We start from the raw sequence: 24,329 nt of genomic DNA, 5'->3' as shown, positions 1-24,329 counted from the left end.
TAAGGTGCACCTACACTGAATTTATCTGAAAAATAAAAAGTCGATATTAAGAAAAAAATTGTAAATGGAAGATTATAAGAGAGGGTTTCGTGTGCCAGCAAATGTTACTGGCGTGCCATGTTTGCATGCGTGCCAAGGGGTTGCCCACCCCTGGCCTAGTGCCTATACGCAGAAAACTCATTAAGCACTTAATCAACATGCTAGGCATTATTGTTATTAATTCAGTGTTAAGCACTGCAGGATCTAAAATTGTACTAAACCTTTTATGGGCGAGTTCCCACCTGTATAAAAAGATGACACCGTGTCCCCTCATGGGGCTGTTGTGACAAATCAATGTGACAGGACACTGAGTGATCAGCACAATTATGGGTCCTAATTATCCAGGAGCATTCTGAGTGAGGATTATCTGCAAATGTGTTTGCTAATAGATCCTGCATTTTGCTAATAAACAATTTCTTTATTCCAACCATCATTTTCTTCTTGAGTTCATGCATTTAAAACACCCGAGGGCCATCTTCTCCTCCCCTGTTGTCATGACAATCTATTCCCACAGACTGTAGCCTCCTGTTTACTGCCACAGATAGCCTCCCACCGTACTTTCGCTGTCGTGGCTTCCGATGAAGGAGGGGAGCCTTTGACATTTACAACTACGTGCTTTCTAGACGCGCAGCCATCTGACCTTTAGTAGAGACTACCCTTGTTAATCACCATCAGCGTCACCACTTTTTGATCCTTTCGGTCTTGCTTTCCAGCATTTAAAAGAAGACTCATACCCTGGATAGGTTTTTTTAAAGCACAGCTTCTAATCCTTAAAGAGAATTAGAGAGGTGGGGCTGTTACTAGCTCGAACGCTAAACTTGCAGAGAGGAACTCTCTGGAAGTCACAGTGGCCTCCTGCAAGCAGGCCATTTTGATAAGAATAGTGCACGGTGATGCAATCCCACTTTAAATTTAGAAGTTCTCAAGTTCACGCTACTCTGAAAAGGCAGCAGTGAGCGGCATTGCCACACGCACATTCGAGACAAAAGTCAGGTGGCCACGTCTTGACCTAAGCAAACGGTTTGACTCTGCACGGGTAATAGGAATGTGGAAACGCAGGTGTGATAAAGGTGTGGTCTCCCTCCCTCCGATGCCTTCATTCCCTGACCCTGTGACTTATTCACAGAGACGATGTGTGGTCTTAGCTTGCTCCTTCTGGTTTTGGTATAAATTCCTGACCTGGAGGGCAGAGGACAACACCTGGTTCTACCTTCTACACACCAGGTTGGAGCAGTCCAGGTGGCAGGGAGCGGCCTGTCCACCCTCCCAGCCCTTGGGCCACCAGGGAATAATTTGGGAGCTGAAGAATTTACACTCAACCAGCAATTGCTTGGGTGCTTATGATGTGCAAGGGTTCCCAGTGGGCACAGAAATGAACCAAGCACCATATCTTCCCTTTAGGACGATCCTATCTAGTTACAAAATCATCTATATATAAAAGCCTAAGCGACCATTATGACCACTAACTGAACGACCAGTTGAACAGTAGCTATGATGCTCACTGACCACCAGGGGGCAGATGCTCAACGTAAGAGCTGCCCCATGGTGGTCAGTGCACTCCCACAGCCAACCTCCCGCAGCCCGGGCTGGCCAACCTTCTGTGATCCTCCCCCACACCGGCTGGCCCTGATCGGCCCTGATTGGCCCCGATCGAGACTGGGTGAGATGGCCCCAATGGCCCTGATCTCAGGCCAGGCTCAGGGACCCCACCAGTGCATGAATTTGTGCACTGGACCTCTAGTAGGGATATAACTAAATGAGAATATAGAGTAGAAAATGCAAATTTATAGCAAAGAGGTAGAAAAACTATATGAGCACAGAAGAAGGAAAGATTATTCTTGGTTATAGGAGGAGGAAAATTTCATGGAAAAGGTGGTATTTGGGTTATGTCTGGGAATATGAGTGTATGTTGTGAAGGGTGATGAGAAAAGGGTGAATATGCTGGTGGACAGTGTTAGATGGGACCCGGCAGTTTGACAGGAAGGAGCCAAGTGGGAAGTGAATCTGGGGAGGGAGGGAGCCCGCTCTCCGAACATTATGAGATCACGGGGCTCGGATTTCATGTTTAAAGTTTGGGGTAAAGACGACAGACAAGTGGGTTCAATCTGGGCGTTTTATTAGAATCACACACTGAGTTTTTAAAGCTGCAGATGCCCACACAGGATCATCCCTCCCTGTGAGGCCTGGAGAATGCATGGAGGCCCACGTGCCATCTGTCTAACTAAGAGTTTTAAAGTCAGAGATCCCTGAGACCTGGCCCTTGTGCCACTCAGGGTCTGCAGCCTGTCCCCAAGGCCCGCTGTTGGCCCTGGAGCTAAAGGGGCCCCGCTCTCCCTGCGGGTCACCTGCCGAGAGGGGCCTTCAGGAGGAGGCTGAGCAACATGGACTCAAGCAGGGGGCCCCCTGGCAGAGGCCCAGCTGCCTCCATCCAGCATCCAGGCTGGGATGACGGGAAGCGCTCAGGGCCCTGGGAGGGCAGGTTCTCTCCCTCACTCTCCTGATTCGGATGCAGGTCTAAGCATCACTGGAAACCACATGCACCTACTCCTCCTGCCTCCAGAGAAGAGGGGTGAGAGGGGGGGGCGGGGAGGTGGGCTGCTCGCACCGGGGAATGCACTCTGCCTCAGCTCCATTCCATTTCAGAGGAAACTGTCTTAATTTTTCCACCCTTTTCACCCTCCTCCCCCAATAGCTGGCAGTCTGTTCTCTGTATTTATGAGTCTGTCTCTGTTTTGTTAGTTTATTTTGCTCATTCAATTCCACATATAAGTGAATCCTATGGTCCTTGTCTTTCTCTGACTGGCTCATTTCACTCAGCGTAATGCCCTCTCGGGCAGCGGTCGCCAGCCTTTCGGACCTCACGGACCACTGGTGCTGTCTGTGGACCACCGGTCGGGTCGGCGACCGCTGTCCTAGGGCCATCCACGCTGCCATGGGGGGGGGGGGGGTGGATTTCCTTTTTCACAGCCGAGTGGTGGCCCCCTGTGTGCACGGACCCCAGATTGTTCGCTCTGGTTTCAAGGGCAGAGCTGATGTTTTTTTAATCCCCTGGCCTGGCCCCACCCACTCCCACTGTATAATGAAGCAGTTTGCAAAAGTGAGGTTGAAAGGTTCTGCGCTCAGTTGGGTTAGAAAGGGTCTTTGGGAGTATGTAAGCGACTCTCTTTAACCCATCAGAGGGAAAATGACTCAGAAGCCCTACCGGAGACTTCCCGCCCCAGGAACACTTTCCAGATGGGCCCTGGTTGCAGGATGGCACTGCCAGGGAGGAGCTGGAGGAAACGGTCCGCACTCTCCCCACTCTGGGACGGGCGCTGCCAAGGGTGTTCGCTGCTCGTTTTTGTCCTCTTCCCATAAAAAGCTGCGCTAACAAGTTGCTTTAAAAAGCATCCTGATTCCCCAGCGGTTCCACAGAAGAGTCCAGTGTTCCCTCCAGAGAACTCAGAACAGTTGTTGCTCTCAGAGCTCAGGTGCTGGGAAGTTGCTGGGGGCTGACATGCCCGCTGATGGGCGGGGTTGGGGGGTGGGGAGGTGGGGGTGGGGGCTGGAGCGCTCTCTCCGCTCCAGCTGCTTTCTCACACTGGTTGCACCTCCTAGCTTGGCTAATGCAGATGGGGGAGGGAGGGACACTCAATTTTCAATTTCAATTTAATTACACAGTCTATAGTGCCTAGTGGGAAGGATTTAGGGACAAGATTAACGCTCAACAGGGCTCTATTTTACATTCCATTTGATAAAGAGCGCTGTATTGATTATCCAAAGTGAGCTTTCAAAAATGTTTCTTAGGAGCCAAATTCTTTTGGTGGGAGACGATTTAAAGAAGGGAGCGGGGAGTAACTTCACTGCTTGGCTCTTTGCCAAAATGTAGGTAAGTTGAAGGTACAAGATGGCTCTTGGAGTTGTGTTGCCAGAGCACCACTCAGAGTGATCAGTACCCCCTCCTTGAAAGAACAAAGACTAGAAATCCCACCGCTGAATGGGAAACACCAGCGGGCAGACGCCGATTGGCTACCATAGCCATTGGTTCTGAAAATGACTGTTGTAACTAACACCCTCAAAACCCTTCCCTCTTAGGTTAAAGTCTAAAGAATTTCACTCTCTTATCAGGACTGGGAGCCATTCTGATTTTATCTGGCATCAAATCAATGCTTAAGATGATGAGTAAATATTTGGTGTTCCACTTTGGTGTCTACCAGTCCGCTAGTTCAGCCAAATGTAAAAAGAAGGCAAATACAGGAAATGAAAATAAGTCCCTAAGAAGTGGCCTCAATATATTTCTTGACCAACAGCTTTAACTTGTTAAGAAAACAGGTCCATGGAAAATATTATGCTAAGTGAAATAAGCCCAACTGAGAAAGACAAATATCACATGATCTCACTTATTTGTGGAATCTAAAGACCAAAATGAATCCACCAAAAAAATAAAACCCAAAGCAGGGAGGCATGGAGCAGACTGACATACCTCGGTTTTCGTGGGGTTGAGGGGACGAGAAGAGATAAACCAAAGAGCTTAGATACTTATAGGCATAGCCCATGGGCACGGGCTATAGGGTAGTGAAGACCTGGGGGGTGGGTAGGGGCTGGGAGGAGGGGAGAAAGGGGTGGGAGATGGGAGATATCTGTAATACTCTCAACAATAAAAACTATATTTAAAACAAAAGAAAACAGGTCCACTGCAGACACCATCTTCCTTGGGTGGAGTCTTCCCTCCACATGGCATCGCCTGGGGAATGCAATAGCCCTGCCCTCTGGACCCCCTGTGGCCCCGCCCTGCAGAGCTTGGGCCGGTGGAAAAGTCAGCTGCCTGGGCCAGGGAGCAGAGGTCTGGGCAGACTCAGGGGGTGTCAGTCCTGAGTTGTGTGGCTTTGCTGAAGGGGCCATTCCCCCACTTACCCGTGACCCTGTCTGGCACCTCCCCCTCATGGGAGATAAACTATCCCCACTCTCCAAGCTCCTAGTGGCCCTCACCTCTCCACTCCTGGTGGCTCCTCCTTGCTGAGGTCTGGGCAGAATCCCAAACAGACTGAGTTGTGTGGCTCTGGGGAGGGAGTCACTCCCCAACCTTTCCCTCAGATCTGACAGGCACCTCCCCCTCACAGGGGATCCACTAGCCCCATCCTCCCGGCTCCCAGGGCCTTGCCTTGCTAAGATCAAACTCTGGGAAGAACAGAACGTGGGACAGGCTGAGTTGTGTGGCTCTAGAATGAGGGACATTTTCCCCTTGCATGCCAGACCAGTGCCGAACCCTCCCTTCACATGGCCAAATCTTGGCCTGTTTGGGCTGCTAAACTCTGCTGGCCTCGCCCTGACGACTCCCTGAGACCCCACCACACCACATGGTGTGTGAGCACCCAGTGGGTGGCAGCTAGACTTGCTATACCCTGAGACATTTGATCAAACCTAGCACCACTTATGACAAACACTCTCAGCAAGGTGTGAATAGAGGGAACATACTTCAATTAATAAAGGCCATATATGACAAACCCTCAGCCAACATCATACTCAATGGGCAAACACTAAAAGCATTTTCCTTAAGATCAGGATCAAGACAGGATGTCTGATTTCACCACTCTCATTCAACATAGTACTAGAAGTCCTAGCCACAGCAGTCGGACAAGAAGAAATAAAAGGCATCCAAATTGGAAAGGAAGAAGTAAAACTGTCATTATTTGCATTTTTATACACCAATAATGAACTACCAGAATGGGAAACTAAGAAAACAATCCCATTTAGAAGTGCTTACAAAATAAAGCCATACCTAGAAATAAATTTAACCAAGGGTATAAAAGACCTGTACTCAAATAATTATAAGACACTAATGAAAGAAATTGAAAAAGATACAAATAAGTGGAAGCATATACCATGCTCATGGATAAGAATTAACATCTTTAAAATGTCCATATTACCCAAAGCAATCTATAGATTCAACACAATTCCTATCAAGATACTAATGGTGTCATTCACAAAACTAGAACAAGTATTCCAAAAATTTACATGGAACCACAAAAGACCCCAAATAGCCACAGCAATCTTAAAAAAGAAGAACTAAAGTTAGAGGAATCATGCTACCTCATATCAAACTATAATACAAGTCTACAGTAATCAAAACATCATGGTACTGGCATTTAAACAGACATAAATCAATGGAACAGAATAGAGTACAGAAATAAATCCACACATTTATAGTCAATTAATATTTGACAAAGGAAGCAAAAACATACAAGGGGTTTATTCAATAAATGGTATTAGGAAAAATGGAAAGATACGTGCAAAAAAAAAAAAAAAAGAAAGAAAGAAACTAGACCACCTTCTTACACTACACACAAGAATAAACTCCAAATGCATTAAAGACTTAAATGTTAGACTTGAAACCATAAAAATCCTGGAAGAAAACAAAGGCGTTTCTTGTAGCACTATTTTGGGCAAGGGAAATAACATCAAAAAATAAACAAATTGGACTACGTCAAAATAAAATGTTTTTACACAACAAAGTAAACCATCAATAAAATGAAAAGATAACCCACTGAATGGGAGAACATATTTGTCAATGATGCATCTGATAAGAGGTTAATACTGCAAATTTGAAAGACCCTATAAAATTCAACACCAAAAAACCAAATAATCCAATTAAAAACTGGGCAAAGGACTTGAATAGACACTTCTTCACAGAGGACATACAGATGGCCAATAGACAGATGAAAAGGTACTCAACATCACCAATAATCAGAGAAATGCAAATTAAAACCACCTCACACCTGTCAGGATGGCTACCATCAACAAATCAACAAACGACAATTGTTGGAGAGGATGCAGAGAAAAAGGAACCCTCGTGCACTGCTGGTGGGAATGCAGACTGGTGCAGCCACTGTGGAAGACAGTATGGAGTGTCCTCAAAAAGTTAAAAATGGAACTGCCATTTGACCCAGTGATCCCTCTTCTGGGAATATATCTGAAGAAACCCAAAACACTAATTTTAAAGAATATCTGTGCCCCCTATGTTCATTGCGTCATTATTTACAATTGCCAAGATTGGGAAGCAGCCCAAGTGTCCATCAGATGAGTGGATAAAAAAATCTGTGGTACATCTACACCATGGAATACTATGCAGCTATAAAAAATAAGGAAATCTTACCCTTCATGACAGCATGGAGGGACCTGGAGAGCATTAAGCTAAGTGAAATAAGCCCGTCAGAGAAAGACAAGTACCCTATGATTTCACTTGTATGTGAAATCTAATAAATAAAAACACAATAGAAACAGATTCTTAGATACAGAGAACCAACTGCCAGCTATCCAAGGGGTGGGAGGGGGGTGTTTAGGGACCAGGTGAAAAAGGTGAAGGGTTTAAGTAAACAAAAAAGAACTCCTAGGCACAGACAACAGTATGGTGATTACCAGGGAGAAAAGGGGGTGGAGGGAGGTACAAGAGGGTAAAGGGGTGGGGGGTAAATGATGATGGAAGGAGAGTTGACTTGGGGTGGTGGACACACAGTACAGTGTACAGATGATGCGTTACAGAATTGTACACCTGAAACCAATATAATTCTCTTGACCCATGTCACCCCAAGAAATCCAGTTAATAAAAGAATAAAAGAAGTCTTAAGGACTTCTCTTTATAAGGACTTAAATAAACAAAAATGGTAGCAACAACCTTCACTGTTGTTCAGCCTTACCAGCCACTTGAGCACATACAAATATTTGGAAACACAATGCTAAAGAGACGAAGCTCAAAGGCAAATGGACTTCTGAACTCGCTAACGGATTTGTCATTGCACAACGACGGCATTTCCAAGTATGAAGTTGGCTGCGACTTCGAGTCAACATCTACCTTTATATTCAAAGGCAAAGTGATACCCTAAGCACTCGGCTGCGCCTCCTGAGTCTGCGGTACCTGAGCCCAAGGAGCCGACAGTGTTTAAAGCTCCATGCGTTCAGGGCACCTGGCGCAGCTCAGTTAAAGCGGAACTAAGCTGGGTGCAATGGCGGTGGGGACACGGGTGGGACTCATTTTGAAGCCCCCGAGGAGGAGACTGTGCCTGGTGAAAGGGTAGACGTCTCCTCGACAAGAGTGGGTGATAGGTGAGGCCGGAGGGAACAGCACCCACAGGCCCGGAGATTCGAGGCTGTGAGTGACCCCCAAGCGTGTCTGCCCCAGGCCCAGGCCTGCCCCGAGGCTACGGCCCAGGAGGGTGGGGAGGCACTGCGCTGGGCTGGCCGGGAGGAGGCGGGGGCGGGCAGGGCAGCGTCTGGTGTGCACGTGTGGCTGCGTGTCTCACTCCCCTTCCATGGTCAGACACAGTGACTCCTTCTTCCAGGAAATGTAACACAGAAATTAGTAAAAAGCCTGGCTCAGAAAACAGGGATGCGCACGGGAGGACAGGGGCCACCTTGGGCAGCAACCAAAGCCCAGCACCGAGTCAGCCGGTACCTGTCCACCAGGGGCTCAGCGCTCAACTGGCTGGGAATGCAAACCTGGGAAGATCACAGCGCGCCACCTCAGCCAGGAGAGAGGTAGATAAAAGTATCCATTGCAGCGGCCGGTATCCATGCCCCGGTCGGGACGTGCCCGGGTGGCACATCAGCAGGCTGAGGCCCTGTCCACCGGGCCCCTCCTGGGGAGACGCGTGGAGGGGAGTGAGGCGGTGAGAGGCGAGGAAAGCACATGGCAGCCCAGAGGGCCAACGGCACCCACTGCACATGTCCTCGGGGCCACAACACACACGCTGCTCACTCCCAACACCCAGCAGCGCCTTTGGTATTTGAAAGTACTTACAAGGGCTTCGTCATTAACATGGAAAGCAAAACCGTACGCGGCAGTTTAGGAGGGGGGAGGAGTACCTGCTCGGTGACGTGCTCCCGGGCGTCTCCTCCTGTCACTGAAAGAGAAGGAAACAGAAAGTCACCATCAGGTGCCCACGTGCCTAGAAGGCAGCCCTGCTTTTGCTCTGTTCTCACCCAAAACTCCGCCAGCAGCCTGGGCGCTCTGAGCAAGGACTGGGGTCATACTGTGAACATGTGCCATCGCTCCCATAGTTGGAGAGGGGGGAAAAACAAAACAAAGGCCAAACGAAAGTCCACCGCGTCAGGCTGAGATGTAAGATCGCAGAGGGCGGAACGGGAGCCGGAGGGGCGACGCCACAGGAACGCATCACACGCTGGCGGAGAAACGGCGAGATGAAAGGGACCAAGGAAAAGTCCGACAGGGCCCAGGCCCAGTCCCCAAACAGTGACACCCTTTCAGGTGTGACACGGGCGCTCAGCAACCCGAGGGCCAGACGAGGGGCCGTAAGGGGCAGGTGGCAGACACGCTGCTTTTCAAAGCTGCTGTGTTGCCGGTGACGACGGTACAGATGCTGCTACGTGTTGTTGCTGCAGTATCGCTGGTGACCCACTAAGGTCCAAGCCAGCAGCTCTGTACATGGAGTCCCGGCCAGGACAGAGGAACATGTCGATATCCCAAAGGGGCCTAAATAATGAAGACTCTAAGGTAACAGGCCCCAGTTTGGGAGAAAATAGTCTGAAAGTGACCGATGCCATGTATGTCTTAAATGAGAGGAAAAGAACCCTTAGAAATCACAGATGAGCGCCCGGCCACCGGCAGGAAGGGAAGAAGTCCTCTTGGGGCATTGCAGCTATTTCTTGCTTGTGAACATCTTGGTGCGAGATGCACTTTTTAAAAAAAACGTTATTATTTTATTGATTTTTAGCGAGAGAGGAAGGGAGAGGGAGAGAGAGATAGAAACATCAATAATGAGAGAGAAACCTCTATGGGCTGCCTCCGGCATGGCCCCTCCTGGGGGTCGAGCCCAGAAACCCGGCATGTGCCCTGCCCAGGAGTCAAACCAGTGACCTCCTGGTTCATGGGTCGCCGCTCCACCACTGAACCACACCGGCCAGGCTGAGATACATTTTAAACTTGTCTTTTTAAAACTTTAGTGAAGATGATGGTGCAGTCACATGCAGGTATAAGAAGTAATACAGACAGGTCCTGTCTGTGTGCCCCTGGCCCCCTGCCCCCTCCACCCCCTGCCCGGGGGTGTGGTCTGAATGATTGACAGCACAGGGTCGCTGCCCGGATATGACCCTGGCCAGGCAAGTCTGGGAGCTTGTCCATCACAGCACCCCCCCATGGTGCCCTTTATAGCCCCGCCCACCTCCCCGCCCACCACACAGGCTAGGTCAGCGGCTCTGGCTCCGCTCCCAGCACAAGGAGGGGCTCATGGGCTGAAAGTCATCACAGGGCCTCATTGGGCCTGGCTGGCTCCTGATGGCTTCTGCCTCTCACCGAATGCCCTTCCTGCATTAGCCCCCAGCTGATCTTAAAGCATCCTGGCGACAGGGACTGTGCCCGAGGCCTTTCTTCCCCCCAGTTCTATCCAACCTCTGTGGGAACCAGGCCTGTGTGAGGAACACAAACAGTGCTCAAAGCTGCGGGAACGGAAGCGCAGGACCCAGAGTTAATGCCAGAGAACCTGTAACATCATGTTTTACACTTTTCCCGAAGATCAGCAGTATTCTAATTGTCCTTTTAGTAGGAATTTATCCAAATTTCCACTATTTTCTTTCTTTAAACAACTATTTACTAAAACAAAGTTTCTTAGCATAGCGACAGCACACATATAGGCTTCTTCTTCTTCTTCTTTTTTTTTGGTTAGTCCTCATCCGAGGATACTTTTCCATTGATTTTTTGTTTTTTTTTAGACAGAGTGGAGGGGAGGGAGGAAGGAGGAGAGGGAAAGAGAGAGAGACAGAAACACTGATGTGAGACACATCAATTGGTTGCCTCCCACATGTGCCCTGACTGGGGCCAGGGAGGGAACCCACAACCCAGGTACGTGCCCTTGACTGAGAATCGAACCCAAGACCCTTTGATGCAAGGGCCGATGCTCTAACCGCTGACCCACACAGCAAGGGCCCTATAGGGTTCTTTTTTTATCACACTACACGGTATGTGCAATTAGGGTTGGGTGGTGGCCAGCTGGGCAGCAAGGGCAGGCGTAACCTGAGTACGCCAGCTCCAAGCAGGGGCCCAGGGAGCAAACCCGGGCTGGGACTTGGGACCATAAGACAAGCTGGATACAGGTTTTTTGGGAAAAGGTCAGAGGGTGTCCAGGATTCGTGGCATCACATCAAGAAGAGGCGGGTGGCTGTTGGGGATGGAAGTGGCAGGGACTCTAACTGTGTTTGGAGGGACTTAGGTACCAGGTCGCATACAACTCAGGGACAGGGTAGGAGCCGTGCTGGGGGACTGAGGGTGGGCAGGGGCTGATGGAGAAGAGACAGCCCCCCCCCGCCCCCACCCCCGCCTCGTTGCTGAGGCCAGGGTGCTGGTTGAGGATCAGGGGGGCGCGGAGCCAGACAGACCATTGCTGTGAGATACAGCGATTTAAACGTGAGAAACATCATCTCCTCCCTTGAGCTCTGAACATTCATAAATTAAAACACATCCGCATAGAATTGCTTGTGGCCCTGTCGTGATGGTTGCTGCTAATGACCCTTTTCCCGCTTGCTCATGGGGAGTCCTAGCTGGTGCAGAGGTACATGTTCCCTGGCCGCCGCCAGAAAAAGGAGGGAATCCCACTTAACACCTAAGTCATCCCCACATTTATTCCAACCGCCGGTGAAAAGGAGGAATGGCAGTGAGGGGATGAAGCTGAACGGCATGAGCCACGGCTAATAAAAGATTAAGGAGTCTGCGGCTTAGCATCTTCTAATTATTTTCTCCAGCATCTCGCCTAGACGGGGTTTGAAATCTCTGGTTGAATCAACGAGATTTCGCTCAGAGGTTTGTGGACTTTGCATACTGATTCCTTCCTGTTTCCAAGTGCATTTGCTGCGAGGCTATTTTTACTCACTTTAAAGGAATTTTAATAACTTTCTGTTGACAGCACGGACAGCTGGTCTTGAGAATTAAAGAAAACTGACTCGCTGACTGAGGAAGGAAGTGACATCAATGAGCTGCTGGAGTCAGCCGCAGGGGCCTGGCTTGTGAGGAGTGGCCTCGGCTCTGCAGTGCGTTTGGGGGGAGCTGCCTTGAGATGCAAATCGCCGTATCCATCAAACCCCCGATGCCTACTCCAACCAACCTAGTGCCATGGAGGCAACAGGCCGCCACACTGAGGAGGAGGAGGAGGAGGAAGAGGAGAAGGAGGAGGAGGAGGAGGAGAAGGAGGAAGAGGAGGAGGAGGAGAAGGAGGAGGAGGAGGAGGAGGAGGCGGAGGAGGAGAAGGAGGAGGAGGAGGAGGAGGAGGCGGAGGAGGAGGCGGAGGAGGAGGAGGAGGAGGAGGAGAGAGCACAGGAGCCCTGTCTGTGCAGACCCCATTCTCTTCAGGCCTCAGTTTCTTTGTCCAGAAAATGAGTTTGACGTAAACTGCTGGTTGGAGTCAGTCTCTTTCTATGACAGACAGAGAATGAGAACATGTACTAGTATGTATAGAGCAGACATGCTACCTGCTAGTTTAACCCAAAGAATGCTCCCGACTGCTTTTTAACCCCACGGAGAGCGATCCGGAACAGGTGTCATAGATAAGTTACTCCCATAATATCTCAATATTTTAAAAATTGGTAGTCATAGTAGCCCAGCCAGTATGGCTCAATGGCTGAGCGTCGGCCTGTGCACCAGGAGGTCATGGTTCAATTCCAGGTCAGGGCACAGGCCCGGGTTGCAGGCTCGCTCCCCAGTGTGGGGCGTGCAGGAGGCAGCCGAGCAATGATTCTCTCTCATCTTTGATGTTTTTCTCTCTCTCTTCCTCTCTGAAATCAATAAAAAAATATAAAAAGTTGGTAGTCATTGTTTATAACTCTACTGCAGAGGAAGGTCAGGTGCCAAATCCTCACTTTAAATACGGACAGTAGTCTAATAGCAGTGACCACTGCCGTCACAATGGATGACTTCATTCTTCACCATTGTCCCCTGGAGCTGCAGTTACTCATTTTTCAAAGACAGCTGTAGCTCAAGAGCATTGAGTGTGTCTGTGTGTGGGTTGTGTGTTGTGAGCATGCATGTACGTGTGGATGCACACGTACCTGTGCAAAAGACAGGCAGAACAGTACCTATATAAGTTTTATGGTTATACGCTGAAAAGTTAAATTGATAATTATTTCTTAGCTCATTCTAGAAAGCATCTGAGGTGGCTACAGTCGTGGCTCAATCACAGTTACTAGTAAATAATTTGAGTTAATAATCTGGAGTCAAACAATTCAGAATTTTATTTGGGGTATTCAACTAAATTTTCAGATTTCGTGAGCTTAAATATGTAATTGGAACCACTCAAGAATATTGATGAAGTAAAAAGGAATGGACGAGGTCTCCACAGCTGTCTTCAGGCAGAAGGATTTTCAGATTGTCCCCAACCTGGATATGCTTTGACTTTGATCGACCTCTAAGTAAAAAATAAAATAAAATAAAAAATACACTGAACTTCAAACTCCAAAAACCTTGTTTTCACAAAAGCAAGCAGCTAGAAACCAACTGTGATGCAGATGACTATGGAAGAGTTTTCCTCTCATCTTAATGATGTGAGGTGAACAGCTGATCTAAAAAGAATTTGCTGTGGTGCTGCCATAGGTCTTGTTCAACTTTGTTATTTCTATGCTGTCCTAGGGGTTAAAAACACAAAACATAACAATTCCCACCACAAATTCCCACCAAAAATTAAGAGGTCACCCTTTTGATCGACCGCTATTTCAACACCTGGCTGTTCTGGGCGATATGCCGGGTGCTCTGGAGGGACAGCAGTGCAGCGCAAGAAATGTGATGAGCACACGAAACATGGAACAACATGGAATCAGGGGGCTGCAAGGAATTCATGGGTAAACTGTATAGTCAGTTAGGCCAAAAGGTACTTAACTCTTGAGACAGCGGAAATGAAAACATAAGCGGTGAAGTCCATGGCATAGGTCTTGGTGATGGCTACAGTCCTCAATGAAGCCGTCCTCGCCGCCGTCAGTGTCAGAGCAATTATTTTTCTTCAATATACCTAACATTTTAGCATTACATTTATTTCCTTTATTTTATACCCAGGATCTGTCTAAAAACGACTGATTTTATTAATTCCTCATTAAGTTTGCAGATCCCGAGCACTGCAGCTTCTAATTATCCTGAGTGATGGCTCAACGCCTTCGTACCTGGTCAGGGAAACTGGAAATAGTCGGGGACATGTCAATCAGGGTCGACCCTGAACCTCAGGAAGTCGCCTTTAGTAGGAGCCACACTGTTATGAAAAGTAAGCGTCCCCTCCCTCCTCCATCCCTTCCCCGCCCTCAGCTTTGGAAGTGGTGAGAAACATGAGCTTTCTTTTTTAAATCAAATGGAGTCTTTTGAAATGGGCTGCTGTGTTTCCTTTCAATTTCAAGCAAGATTTATTTTATTTAAAAAAATTTTTTTAAAGCCACACTGAGTGGGGACAGCTGGTTAGTCTCAGGAAGCGTTTTGGGAATAGGGCGACACAGACAGCACTACGGGTGTTTTCAATGACCTCTTTCCCCCACGTCCACGCTCACCCACTCAAGGCCAGAAGTAGCTGCCAGGATGGTTAATGGGCTGTCGTTGTTAGCCCGCCTCCCAGCTCTTTGCACGTGATGGAAACAGACCTCCGGGGAGTTTGTTTGGAGAGTGTAGATTACATGTGTGGAGAGAAAGAGTGAAGGCCGCGCCTTTCTGGAAGGTTCTGGGTGTGATCAGTGGGCCTCCGTGTGGCGCGGGGCGGGCCTGTGGCATCAGAGGCCAGATGTGAGCCGCAGCATCTGGCCCCATGCAGTGCCATTCCCGGGATCAATATCCCAGATGTTTTCCTGAACAAACCAACCGGGTAGACTCCTGATTTTGATGGTTTTATTCCATCCCCCATACTCTTGTGCATATATTTTGGCCTTTGGAGGATGTTTGCCCCTTGCTTGCTTGCTTTACACTTCAGAGGTCCTAAGTGTATTTTAACTGCTGCTCCCTGTCGGGGGGGCTCGGGGTGGGGGAGGGAGGAGGACCCCATAAGGAGTGTCACAAAACCAATTTGTGGTGGGAATTGTTATGTTTTGTGTTTTTAACCCCTAGGACAGCATAGAAATAACAAAGTTGAACAAGACCTATGGCAGCACCACAGCAAATTCTTTTTAGATCAGCTGTTCACCTCACATCATTAAGATGAGAGGAAAACTCTTCCATAGTCATCTGCATCACAGTTGGTTTCTAGCTGCTTGCTTTTGTGAAAACAAGGTTTTTGGAGTTTGAAGTTCAGTGTATTTTTTATTTTATTTTATTTTATTTTTTACTTAGCAGGGAAATGCGTTGATTCTTCTTTTTCATTTGGTGACAATAATTATCTTTTATTTTTTTCCCCCCCTCCACTTGGAAAATGGATACCTCTGATCAAATCTGGTGGCCTCTAGGAAAGGAATAATTTAAACAAGGAACTTAAACCCAGAAGCCCTAACCTGTTTTGTACATGGATCGTTACATGGTTTTCTATCTTAAAATCCACCCTTCTTCTTCTTTCCCTGCAGACAGAGAGCACAGCCCGGCGGGGTTTTAGGCCGATGACGCCAATCCTGCCGGAGTGCCTCAGGGAGCGCTCACATCACATCCATCCTCGCCCCCACCAAGCCCACCCACCTGATCCGTGCGAATAAGAACGGAAGCTGCTGATCTCTCTCCTCTCGGTCTTGCCCACTCCGTCACTCTCTCTTAAGCCTAGTTTTGGTCACATCTAAAATACGAAAAACTGTAAATTTATAAAATCCAGACGGAAGAGGTCAACTATAATTACCTGTAGATAAGACCTGTTAACCTTGGTGACACACCCTTCCAGGGATTTCGGTTTTACTTTTTCAAAGACAATACAAGTTTCACAGGCTTTTTGTTCACTTAAATAATATGCTATTGACAATCTTCGCTGCCATTACGAGACCTTCTCCTGGGCAGCCCTGTGAGGAGTGTCCCTGTGAGCACACTTGGAGCACACCCAGGCCCCTCCTCAGCACAGGGTCCTGGGAGCGATGGGTTACGGAGTTCAACCAGGTGGCTGATATTCATGCTACGGGTCCTCCTATGAGCCAATTCCCAGCACTCCGTCCACTCGAAATTAATAAAAAAATTGGTGGCAGTATTTTAGGAACCATGCAGTTTATGCAATCCATCGCTTTGTCTTTCATGTTTTTATTAGAGAGGATGGACACTCGATGTGTTTGCTGGGCACTGATATTTTTTCTCCCGTTCATTTCCCTGGCTTCCTTTCTGACAGGGCATTTCTCTTTCTCTTATTAATACTAACTTGCGCCGGTCTTTAATTTTGTGACTATTTTTCCTAATTTGTCATTTGCGTTTACTTAGTTATAACTTTAGGCAATGAAGGGAGGACCTAAGGATTGGGAGGCCAGTGTTAGTGAGCACTCACAGCACCGCGGTGCATGCTGGCCCCCAGGGCACTGTTCATCTGGCCCCCCACACCCCTTGCTGAGATGGGGCTCCTGGTGTCCCCGTTGTGCAGATGACAAAGTCTGGGGCCTGGAGAGGGAAGGTGGAAGCTGGGCCTGCGGAGGGAAGGTGGCTGTGACTATAGGGCAGTTACAGAGCTGGGAGGTGGCGAGCCCGTGTCCTAACTTCTGAGCTGCCACCACCCCTTCTTGGTCCCTGCTTTCTCACTGTCATGCTCAGACAGGCAGGACTCTAGCTATTAAAATAACAAGGCCAATGCGTATGTCACCATCTAAACAACACCTTCGTTGTATTCTCAGAGCATTGCATACAACGAATCTGCTTTAAAAAGATCGTGTATTTATAGAGCAATAAAGAGGTCAGAGGCGATGCCCTTGAACCCTTGTTGTATGCAGGGCCCCGTGGGAGAGGAGCAATATTCACTTTCAATTTAGACGCATCTGTGTTTTAAAAGCCTTTTTATTAGACACATGCACTGCATCGATCTGAAGAGAAAGGTATTTCTGTTTTGGACGAGAAGGCTCGGCGGAGGCGGAGAAAATGGCTTTTCTTCTCTGCACCTCAGGACAGGCACCCTGTGCTCACCCAGGGGTCCAGCCGTTTCAGACACACCTTTGAACGTCTGCCTGGCGCTGGCCTTGGGCTGGACACAGGGATGCGGAGACGGAAGGATGTGCCAGTCCCTCCTCACGGTGTGGCGGACAGACACACAGAACAACCCCGGCCTCGGGGCTGTCCGGAGGGAGGCAGCGCGCAGTCCGCACAGTGAGGGAGGAGGCTGGGTGCCCTGGTGTCAGGGAAGACATGCAGAGGAGGAAGCATTTAGAGGAAGACTTGCCCCTCCAGAATGTTCCCTTTCCCAGCTGCCCCGTCTTTGCAGCCCGGTGGTCCCGTCTCCAGGGACTACCCTGGGGTACCAGTACTTCCTGTGGCCCGACTTCTCCTTCTGCCCCCACATTTGGAAGCAGGACTTTCTAAAGAGCCTTCCACTCACTTCAGCCTGAGCGTGGCCTCAGTTTCCTCGGGGACATGCACTCATACACGTGGGCTTTGGCCTGGGGACAGCAGCAGTCCTGGGGGCGGGATGGGTGGCCCAACACCTGGGGGCTGGGGTGAAGGCCGCTGCAGCAAATGCCTGCACAGGTGCCTGGTACACCAGCGAGCCGACTGGCAGGTGGCAGGGGGCAGGGGTAGGCGGTACTGTGTTCAGAGTCAGGGAGGACACATTCTGGAGGCTTCTAGAAGTTCTTCCGGAGATGGATGGAGCCTGAGAACCACACCCGATCCCACAATGATCAAGCTTTTCTGCTTGTTTTGAACTCAGGCTGATGTTTCTGAGACACACTCATGACTTAGATGAAGAAATAGAGGCTCTCCCAGCTACTTAAAAATGTCTTTATTGAATTCAAAGAGAGGAAGAGAGAAGGAGAGAGAGGCAGAAACACGAGAGAATCACGGATCGGCTGCCTCCTGCACGCCTCACACTGGGGAGCAAGCCCGCAACCCGGGCCTGTGCTCTGACTGGGAATTGAACCCTGACCTCCTAGTTCATAGGTCCACCCTCAACCCCGGAGCCATGCCGGCCGGGCTTTCATAGCCATTTAACTTGCCCATTCAATTACCCAGCAAACAGGGCATTCTAAGCACCAGGCACTGCACTGCACTGAGGACACTGAACAAACGGCCCAAACCCCTCCCTCCCAGGGCAGACTCGACCCCCAGCCTGTCTGCCCTGCACACAGGGCGCCTTCTGCTGCCCCAGCACTTCCCGCACGTGCTTGAGAAAATCCCATTTTGCCAGCGCGTTCCTTAAATGACCCTCCTCTGCCCTCCCCGGGACCCCACAGGCGCGGAGCGAGGCCAGCTCTCCTCCTCCGGACCCACACCCTCCGCTCAGCAGGCATCTCTCAGAGCTTCTAGAACTCGGCCAGTCAGAGAAGCTGAGGCTGGTGCTCCCTGCTGAGCCCTCGGTCTGTGCTGTGAAGCAGAGAGTGAGACGATGAACTGCCTACAAGCTCCCCCAGCTGTTCAAGTGGAAAAGCTTCACAGACACGAGGCCGCCGGCGCTGAGTCCAGCCTGTGCTTCCAAAAAGCATGAAAAAGTAAGTGGGACAGCTCCCCACGTGTCTCCTCAGCTGCAGACTTCAGACCATCCTGCAGCACGAGGCGTGGTGATCAGGGGCGGGGCCCGGTGTCGGACGGACAGGGGTTCCAGTACCAACTCTCCCAGTTCCGGGCTGTGTGACCTCGACCACTTATTCAGCGCCTCCCAGCCTTGACTTCTTTGAAAACGCGGGTTATCAGAATAATCCTTCCCCGTGCGGCCTTCAGGAGGCCGAGGGACATGCGTGCATCGTGATTAGCACGGTGCCTGGCCCATAGGAAGTGCCACTACATGGGGCCACCTGTTTTCACGTATCCCTAGGACATTTTTATTTCTTTAATTAAAATTTTTTTTCAATCAGAGCTGACAGATAATATTAGTTTCAGGTGTACCACATAGTGGTCAGACGTTTATGCACCTTCAAGTGTAAATGTAGCCTCTCTTATGACTCATTTTATTTCTTTTCCTCATCACAACATAAAAAGGGCCAGGGAGCTGATTGTACAACCTACGCATTTGTGGCCAAAATAAGGGACCCAGCCTTCTCTACGCCCAACTAGTTATGAACATAGACTCCTACATGCCCAGCCGCGGTGGCCCGCAACCCGGGCATGTGGCCTGGCCGGGAATTGAACCGTGACCTCCTGGTTCATAGGTCGATGTGCAACCACTGAGCCATGCTGGCCAGAGAAGAAAGAAGTCTTGAAGGGTGAGCGGGCTGCCGCAGTGAGCCGGGTGGGAGCCAGTGGCGCTCACACAGGCTGATGGCACTTGCCCTGGCCTTGGCTCTGATTTCAGATACACTTTCAGGTGTGTGTGTCATAAAACGCGGGTTTAGTTTCAAAAGCCGAGAGTCACTGAGAATGAAAGCCAGTTCTTCCCACGGCCCCACGGCGACCTCTGGCTTCCTCACCTTCATCCTCGGACACCCTGCTCGTTGTTCACAAACCCCAGCCGCTCCGGCCTCTTCTGGGTCACCGGGGTCAAGTCCTTCCCAGCCTTGCTGAGCCTCCCTTCCTCAGAGCTCTCCCTCTTCCTGTCCCAGCTCCAACGCCGCAGGTCGGCCAGGCCTCCGGGCCCAGGCAGCTGCGGGAGCGAGGGCTCGCCTGGCTCCGCGTGGTCCCACCCCTCTGGGTGTTTCCTCCTGGGCTCCTAATTACAACCTGCCCTTCTCCCGAGTTTAATCCTCGCTCCTGGCCCGTTTTGATCCGCTGGAATGAAAGCTCCTCGGCTGGTCAGCTGGGACGGGCTCTGTCTTGTTCGACGTGGATTGTTCAGGGTCCAGAATAGCACCTGGCAGGATTAGGGACCTGACACAGGCATGGAGGCGTGAGCCATCAGAGGGCAGAGGAGTCCCAGAGGACAGGAGAGTTAATGAGGCACAGCTCAGTGGGTAAGAGGCTCCGGGGGGACGTACCGGGAATTTCAATTTCTCATAAAAACTCAAGGAGGCGTCACTGTGGACCACGGAGTGTTTTTTGGACCCCAGACTGGATAGCATCGTTCCAAGGATGCCGGGCACTTATCCAGTTCTGATTGGCTGATCTCTGTGCATCTGCTTTCTCTACCAATTCTGATTGGCTGATCTCTGTGCATCTGCTTCCTCCACCAATTCTGATTGGCTGATCTCTGTGCATCTGCTTCCTCCACCAATTCTGATTGGCTGATCTCTGTGCATCTGCTTCCTCCACCAGGGCTAGGCACTAGGCTCCCGTGCATTCCTGGTGCTGACTGCTTGCCACGTACTGTTTGTACCTGACTATTCCTGTCTTCTAACGCTCTCATGCTGAGCTCTCTAACTAGATCCTCATTAGCCATAAAATCTTATCAGGAATCTCGGGGGCCCTCGTGGAAGAAAACTTTGCACGCGTGCTCTGACCTTCAGACGCGTCGTGATGTTTCCAACCAAGCCACCGTCTGGGCCACACGTCTCATGAGCTCTGTTTTGCGTGGCCCATCAATTCACGAGCACATCACGGAATGCAGAGCGTGGGGTTTGAACTGTGATCGATGACAATGCAGAGCGGTCCTGAGAAATGTTCTCTTTCCTTTCTGAACTTTTAGAACATTTTGAAAGGAAAGAAAGGAGGGACTGATACCATGACAACCAGGGGTTAGGACCAGGCGGTGCCCTCCCGCCAGGTGGGAGGTGGTCAGCACCCGAGACCCCGGCTAGTGGCGCCCCCTCCTCCTTCCTCAGCGACTTTCTGGACACCGATGAGCTGCTGACAGGAAGAGGAGACTTTCAGATGGAAGAAGCACTGGGAATGCGGGAAGGAGGAAGTGGGGGGAGACCGCGCTGGGGAGGGTGTTTTCTAAATCTCACCACTGCTGTTGAGCTGGCTTCTGCAGAAAACTTACTAGTAACTTCTGTCGTAGGTTAACATTGTTTAGGTTAAAAAATGAGCCTGTGTTTAAGTAACTACATAATGCTTGTGTGGTGCCTGGCAGCTTTCAAGCCCTCCCACAAGCCAGGATCTGGTCTCCCCAACAGCTCCTCGGAGGCAGAGCGGCATTATTATTACGTTCACTTTGCAAACAGGAGGAGAGGCTCTGAGCTTCGGGCAACTCGCTGGGGCCACAGCCTCATTACGTGGCACAGCGTGGGACGTGGGTCTTTGGACAACACATTGCCTGTGTCCTGTCCACCACACGTGGCCGAAGAAGCCTTCTGCTGCGTCAGGTCGGGCTCTCTGGGGCGCAGGTCTCAGCAAGGTGCCTCCCGGGAAGCCAGGCCTTGGGGCAGGGCAGGGAGGGGGCCGGTGGTCCCAGGAGCGCAGGCTCAGCCTGGTCCTTGAGGGGTGCTGCGCCGCACGTTCCATCTCAGGTTCTAGTCCATCTCCAGGCAAAGTGGGGGGCTGTTGTTCCCCACACGCTTCCATGCTGACTGGGAGCAGGGGTTCCCGCCGCCTCAGGAAGCACCCAGGGTCTGGGAGCCATCCTCCAAGGTGCCTGCCAGCAGCGAGGAGGCTTGAAGGGGTCCCAACAGGCACCCCGACTCTACGCTCATCGGGAGGCCGATGACCTCAGGGCAAACGGAAGCAGCTGGGACTGTAAGAGGCCGCTCCACGCCCAGGCCTCTTCGGGCGGCGGCCCGGCCCGCGGCACCTTCTTTGAAATCAGGATCAGACGCTGCAGGGCCCTGGCGCTGTCCCCGAGGAGGCGGGTACAAAGACACTCATTCAGTGACATGGGTGGGGTCCAGGCGGGACGCTGCTTCACTGACGCTGCGGGGATTAATCCTGTTAACACATTGTGTGCAGACAAAGGCTCCTGCATCCAGGACAAGCCATTACCCGCAATCATGTAACTGGTCAATGGCAGACCCTGAATGGGAACCCGGCTCCCTCCGACGCCGGGCCGGTCCTTCCCAGGTCCCGACGTGCCAAGCAACAGAGCAGCGTGGCTCTCCAGGCGCAGTGCGGGGCGAGGACGGAGGAGGCAGGGGTTAGGGCCGCGGTCCCTCCCTGAGTCCACAGTCAGCGCCCAGCTGCTCAGCCATGAGAGGAGATGGCCTTCTGCAGGCTTCGGGGGCCGGCTCACCATGGACGGGCTTTAGGACAAGAGGAGGCGCCTGGGACTCACCGTAGAGGCTGCGCAGAGCGGCAGCCGCAGGTGAGAATCCACGCAGAGCTCCCGTGGGAACCCCCCGGGGCTGGTGAGGGGGAAGACGGGGCAGGAGACGTGGGCACCACCCTTGGGTCAGCAGAGAAAAGCGATCCCACCTCCGTGCATAGCCCGGCACGCAGCCCTGGGCAGTGCGCACGCATGGCATGGCTGCCTGCGCCAGAGGCTTCATAACCCCCGCTTTTACCTCTGGTTAATCCTCACCCGACGGTATTTCCCCATTGATTTTTCAGAGAGTGGAAGGGAGGGGGGAAGACAGAGAGAGAGAGAAACATCGATGTGAGAGACACATTGATTGGTTGCCTCCCGCACGTGCCCTGACCAGGGCCAGAGATCGAGCCTGCAACTGAGGTACGTGCCCTTGACCAGAATGGAACCGGGGCCCTTCACCTGCGACCCTTCTGTCTACGGGCCAACGCTCTATCCACTGAGCCAAACCAGTAGCCCCCCTGCCCGCCCCCATCCCCTTAGAAGGAATGGTCTTTGTTGGGAAAGGTGAGAGGGGGTGAGGGCCTGGGGAACGCCGTGTGCCGGGGGCGTGCCCTCCATGCCCGCCACGTGTGCAGGGCAGGCACGGGCCAGACGCACCTGCCTAAAGTCAGAGTCATCTTACGAGAAGTCCAACATGCATCTCCCACTCCATTTCTTACATTTCTAAGGAAAGTGTCATCATCTCTACAGAACATGTGTTACTGGAGAATATACAAAGCCATTTAATTTGTACCAAAAAAAAAGTTAACCAAATCCAGATGGAAGCTGTCTAAACGCCTGAGTCAGAGAGACGACCGGGTCAAGCGCAGCAGAGGGTCCTGAAGGCACGGCCGCGGCAGCAGAACACATCTGTCCGCACTGAGTCTCAACGGAGAGTGACCGTTCACCGCCAAGCCCGGAGTGTCACGTTATCGGAAGCCATTCCCAAAGGTCATTTTGGAAAAAAAGAAAGTAATATGGACCTAAAGCTGCTCCCCATCAGGGAGCACGTCCGCCCGCACAGCTGGTCACAAGTAACACGGGGGAGTCGCTATTGCAGGAATGAGCTTGGACAATAGTCTAGAGCAGCGGTTCTCAACCTGTGGGTCGTGACCATCGGAAAACACATAGCATATCAGACATTTACATGACGATTCATAACAGCAGCAACATTACAGTGATGAAGTAGCAACGAAAATAATTTTATGGTTGGGGGTCACCACAACATGAGGAACTGTCTTAAAGGGTCGCGGCATGAGGAAGGTTGAGAACCGCTGGTCTAGAGGGTCTAGGGCAGGGGTCCTCAAACTTTTTAAACAGGGGGCCAGTTCACTGTCCCTCAGACCGTGGGAGGGCCGGACTATAGTTAAAAAAAAACTATGAACAAATTCCTATGCACACTGCACATATCTTATTTTGAAGTAAAAAAACAAAACGGGAACAAATACAATATTTGTATTTGCATGTGGCCCGCGGGCCGTAGTTTGAGGACCCCCTGGTCTAGGGCCACGCAGACATCAGCTTAGTTTTCCTTCTCCTCCCTCAGGGGGGTGCTCCTGTGTGTACCGCTCAGCTGTTCACCAACACCGCGCCCGCCGCACAAGAACACGGACAGGAGGGTCTCACTGGATCGGGGACCCCTTGACGCCCAGCCGAGCAGAGAGGACTCCAATGAGCGGAACCGACGCGGTGCCACGCGGTGGCGGTGATGAGCCGTGTCCCACCTGCCACTGGAGAACTTTCCCAGGCCGTCTATACAGCCGAAGTCCTGAGGCATGATTACAGGCGCCAGGTTGGTGAGTTAAAAAGTTCCTCTCTCAGCAGGAGTGCGGGGTAGCCTCGTGTTCAGCAGCGGAGTCCTCTCAGATGTGGGCAGGAGGGCGGTGTGAGCACGTGCGAGGAAGGCGTGCTCTCACGATTCTCACATTCTCTCCTCCCTTCCTTTCCACCTTTCCAAAGTAAAATGATGTTCAGTATGGAATATCGATGTACCTTTCTCAGAGTGAGACAGAAATTCATAGGAAATTATTCTACTCTGTTTAGTTAGGAATCTCTTTGTCTCCAAGTTTTCCTTCTGCACTTCCTAACTAACCCCTGTTTCTTACCCCTTTTTTGATTTTTGTGTTCATATTTTTTGTGGTCGCTTTTATTTTTCTGGGA

At 50.8% G+C, this 24,329-nt stretch overlaps 1 protein-coding gene across 3 annotated transcripts in view; it reads right to left on the bottom strand.

Moving 5' to 3' along the window:
• Positions 1 to 24,329, bottom strand: part of CHST9 (carbohydrate sulfotransferase 9) — a 168,321-nt gene that overhangs the window by 17,670 nt on the left and 126,322 nt on the right. For all 3 annotated transcript variants that reach the window (XM_070421241.1, XM_070421242.1, XM_070421243.1), the window contains one exon: positions 8,878 to 8,915. In XM_070421241.1, coding sequence (XP_070277342.1) covers positions 8,878 to 8,915 — 38 coding nt within the window. The remainder of the gene's footprint in view (positions 1 to 8,877; positions 8,916 to 24,329) is intronic.

This window comes from Myotis yumanensis, unplaced genomic scaffold (genome assembly GCF_028538775.1).
Source record: "Myotis yumanensis isolate MYYU_CA2020_CCGP unplaced genomic scaffold, mMyoYum1.0.hap1 SCAF_7, whole genome shotgun sequence".
In the NCBI taxonomy this organism is placed as follows: Eukaryota; Metazoa; Chordata; class Mammalia; order Chiroptera; family Vespertilionidae; genus Myotis; species Myotis yumanensis.
Note: the sequence above shows the minus strand (reverse complement) of the source record. Positions and strands in the feature narration are given on the sequence as shown.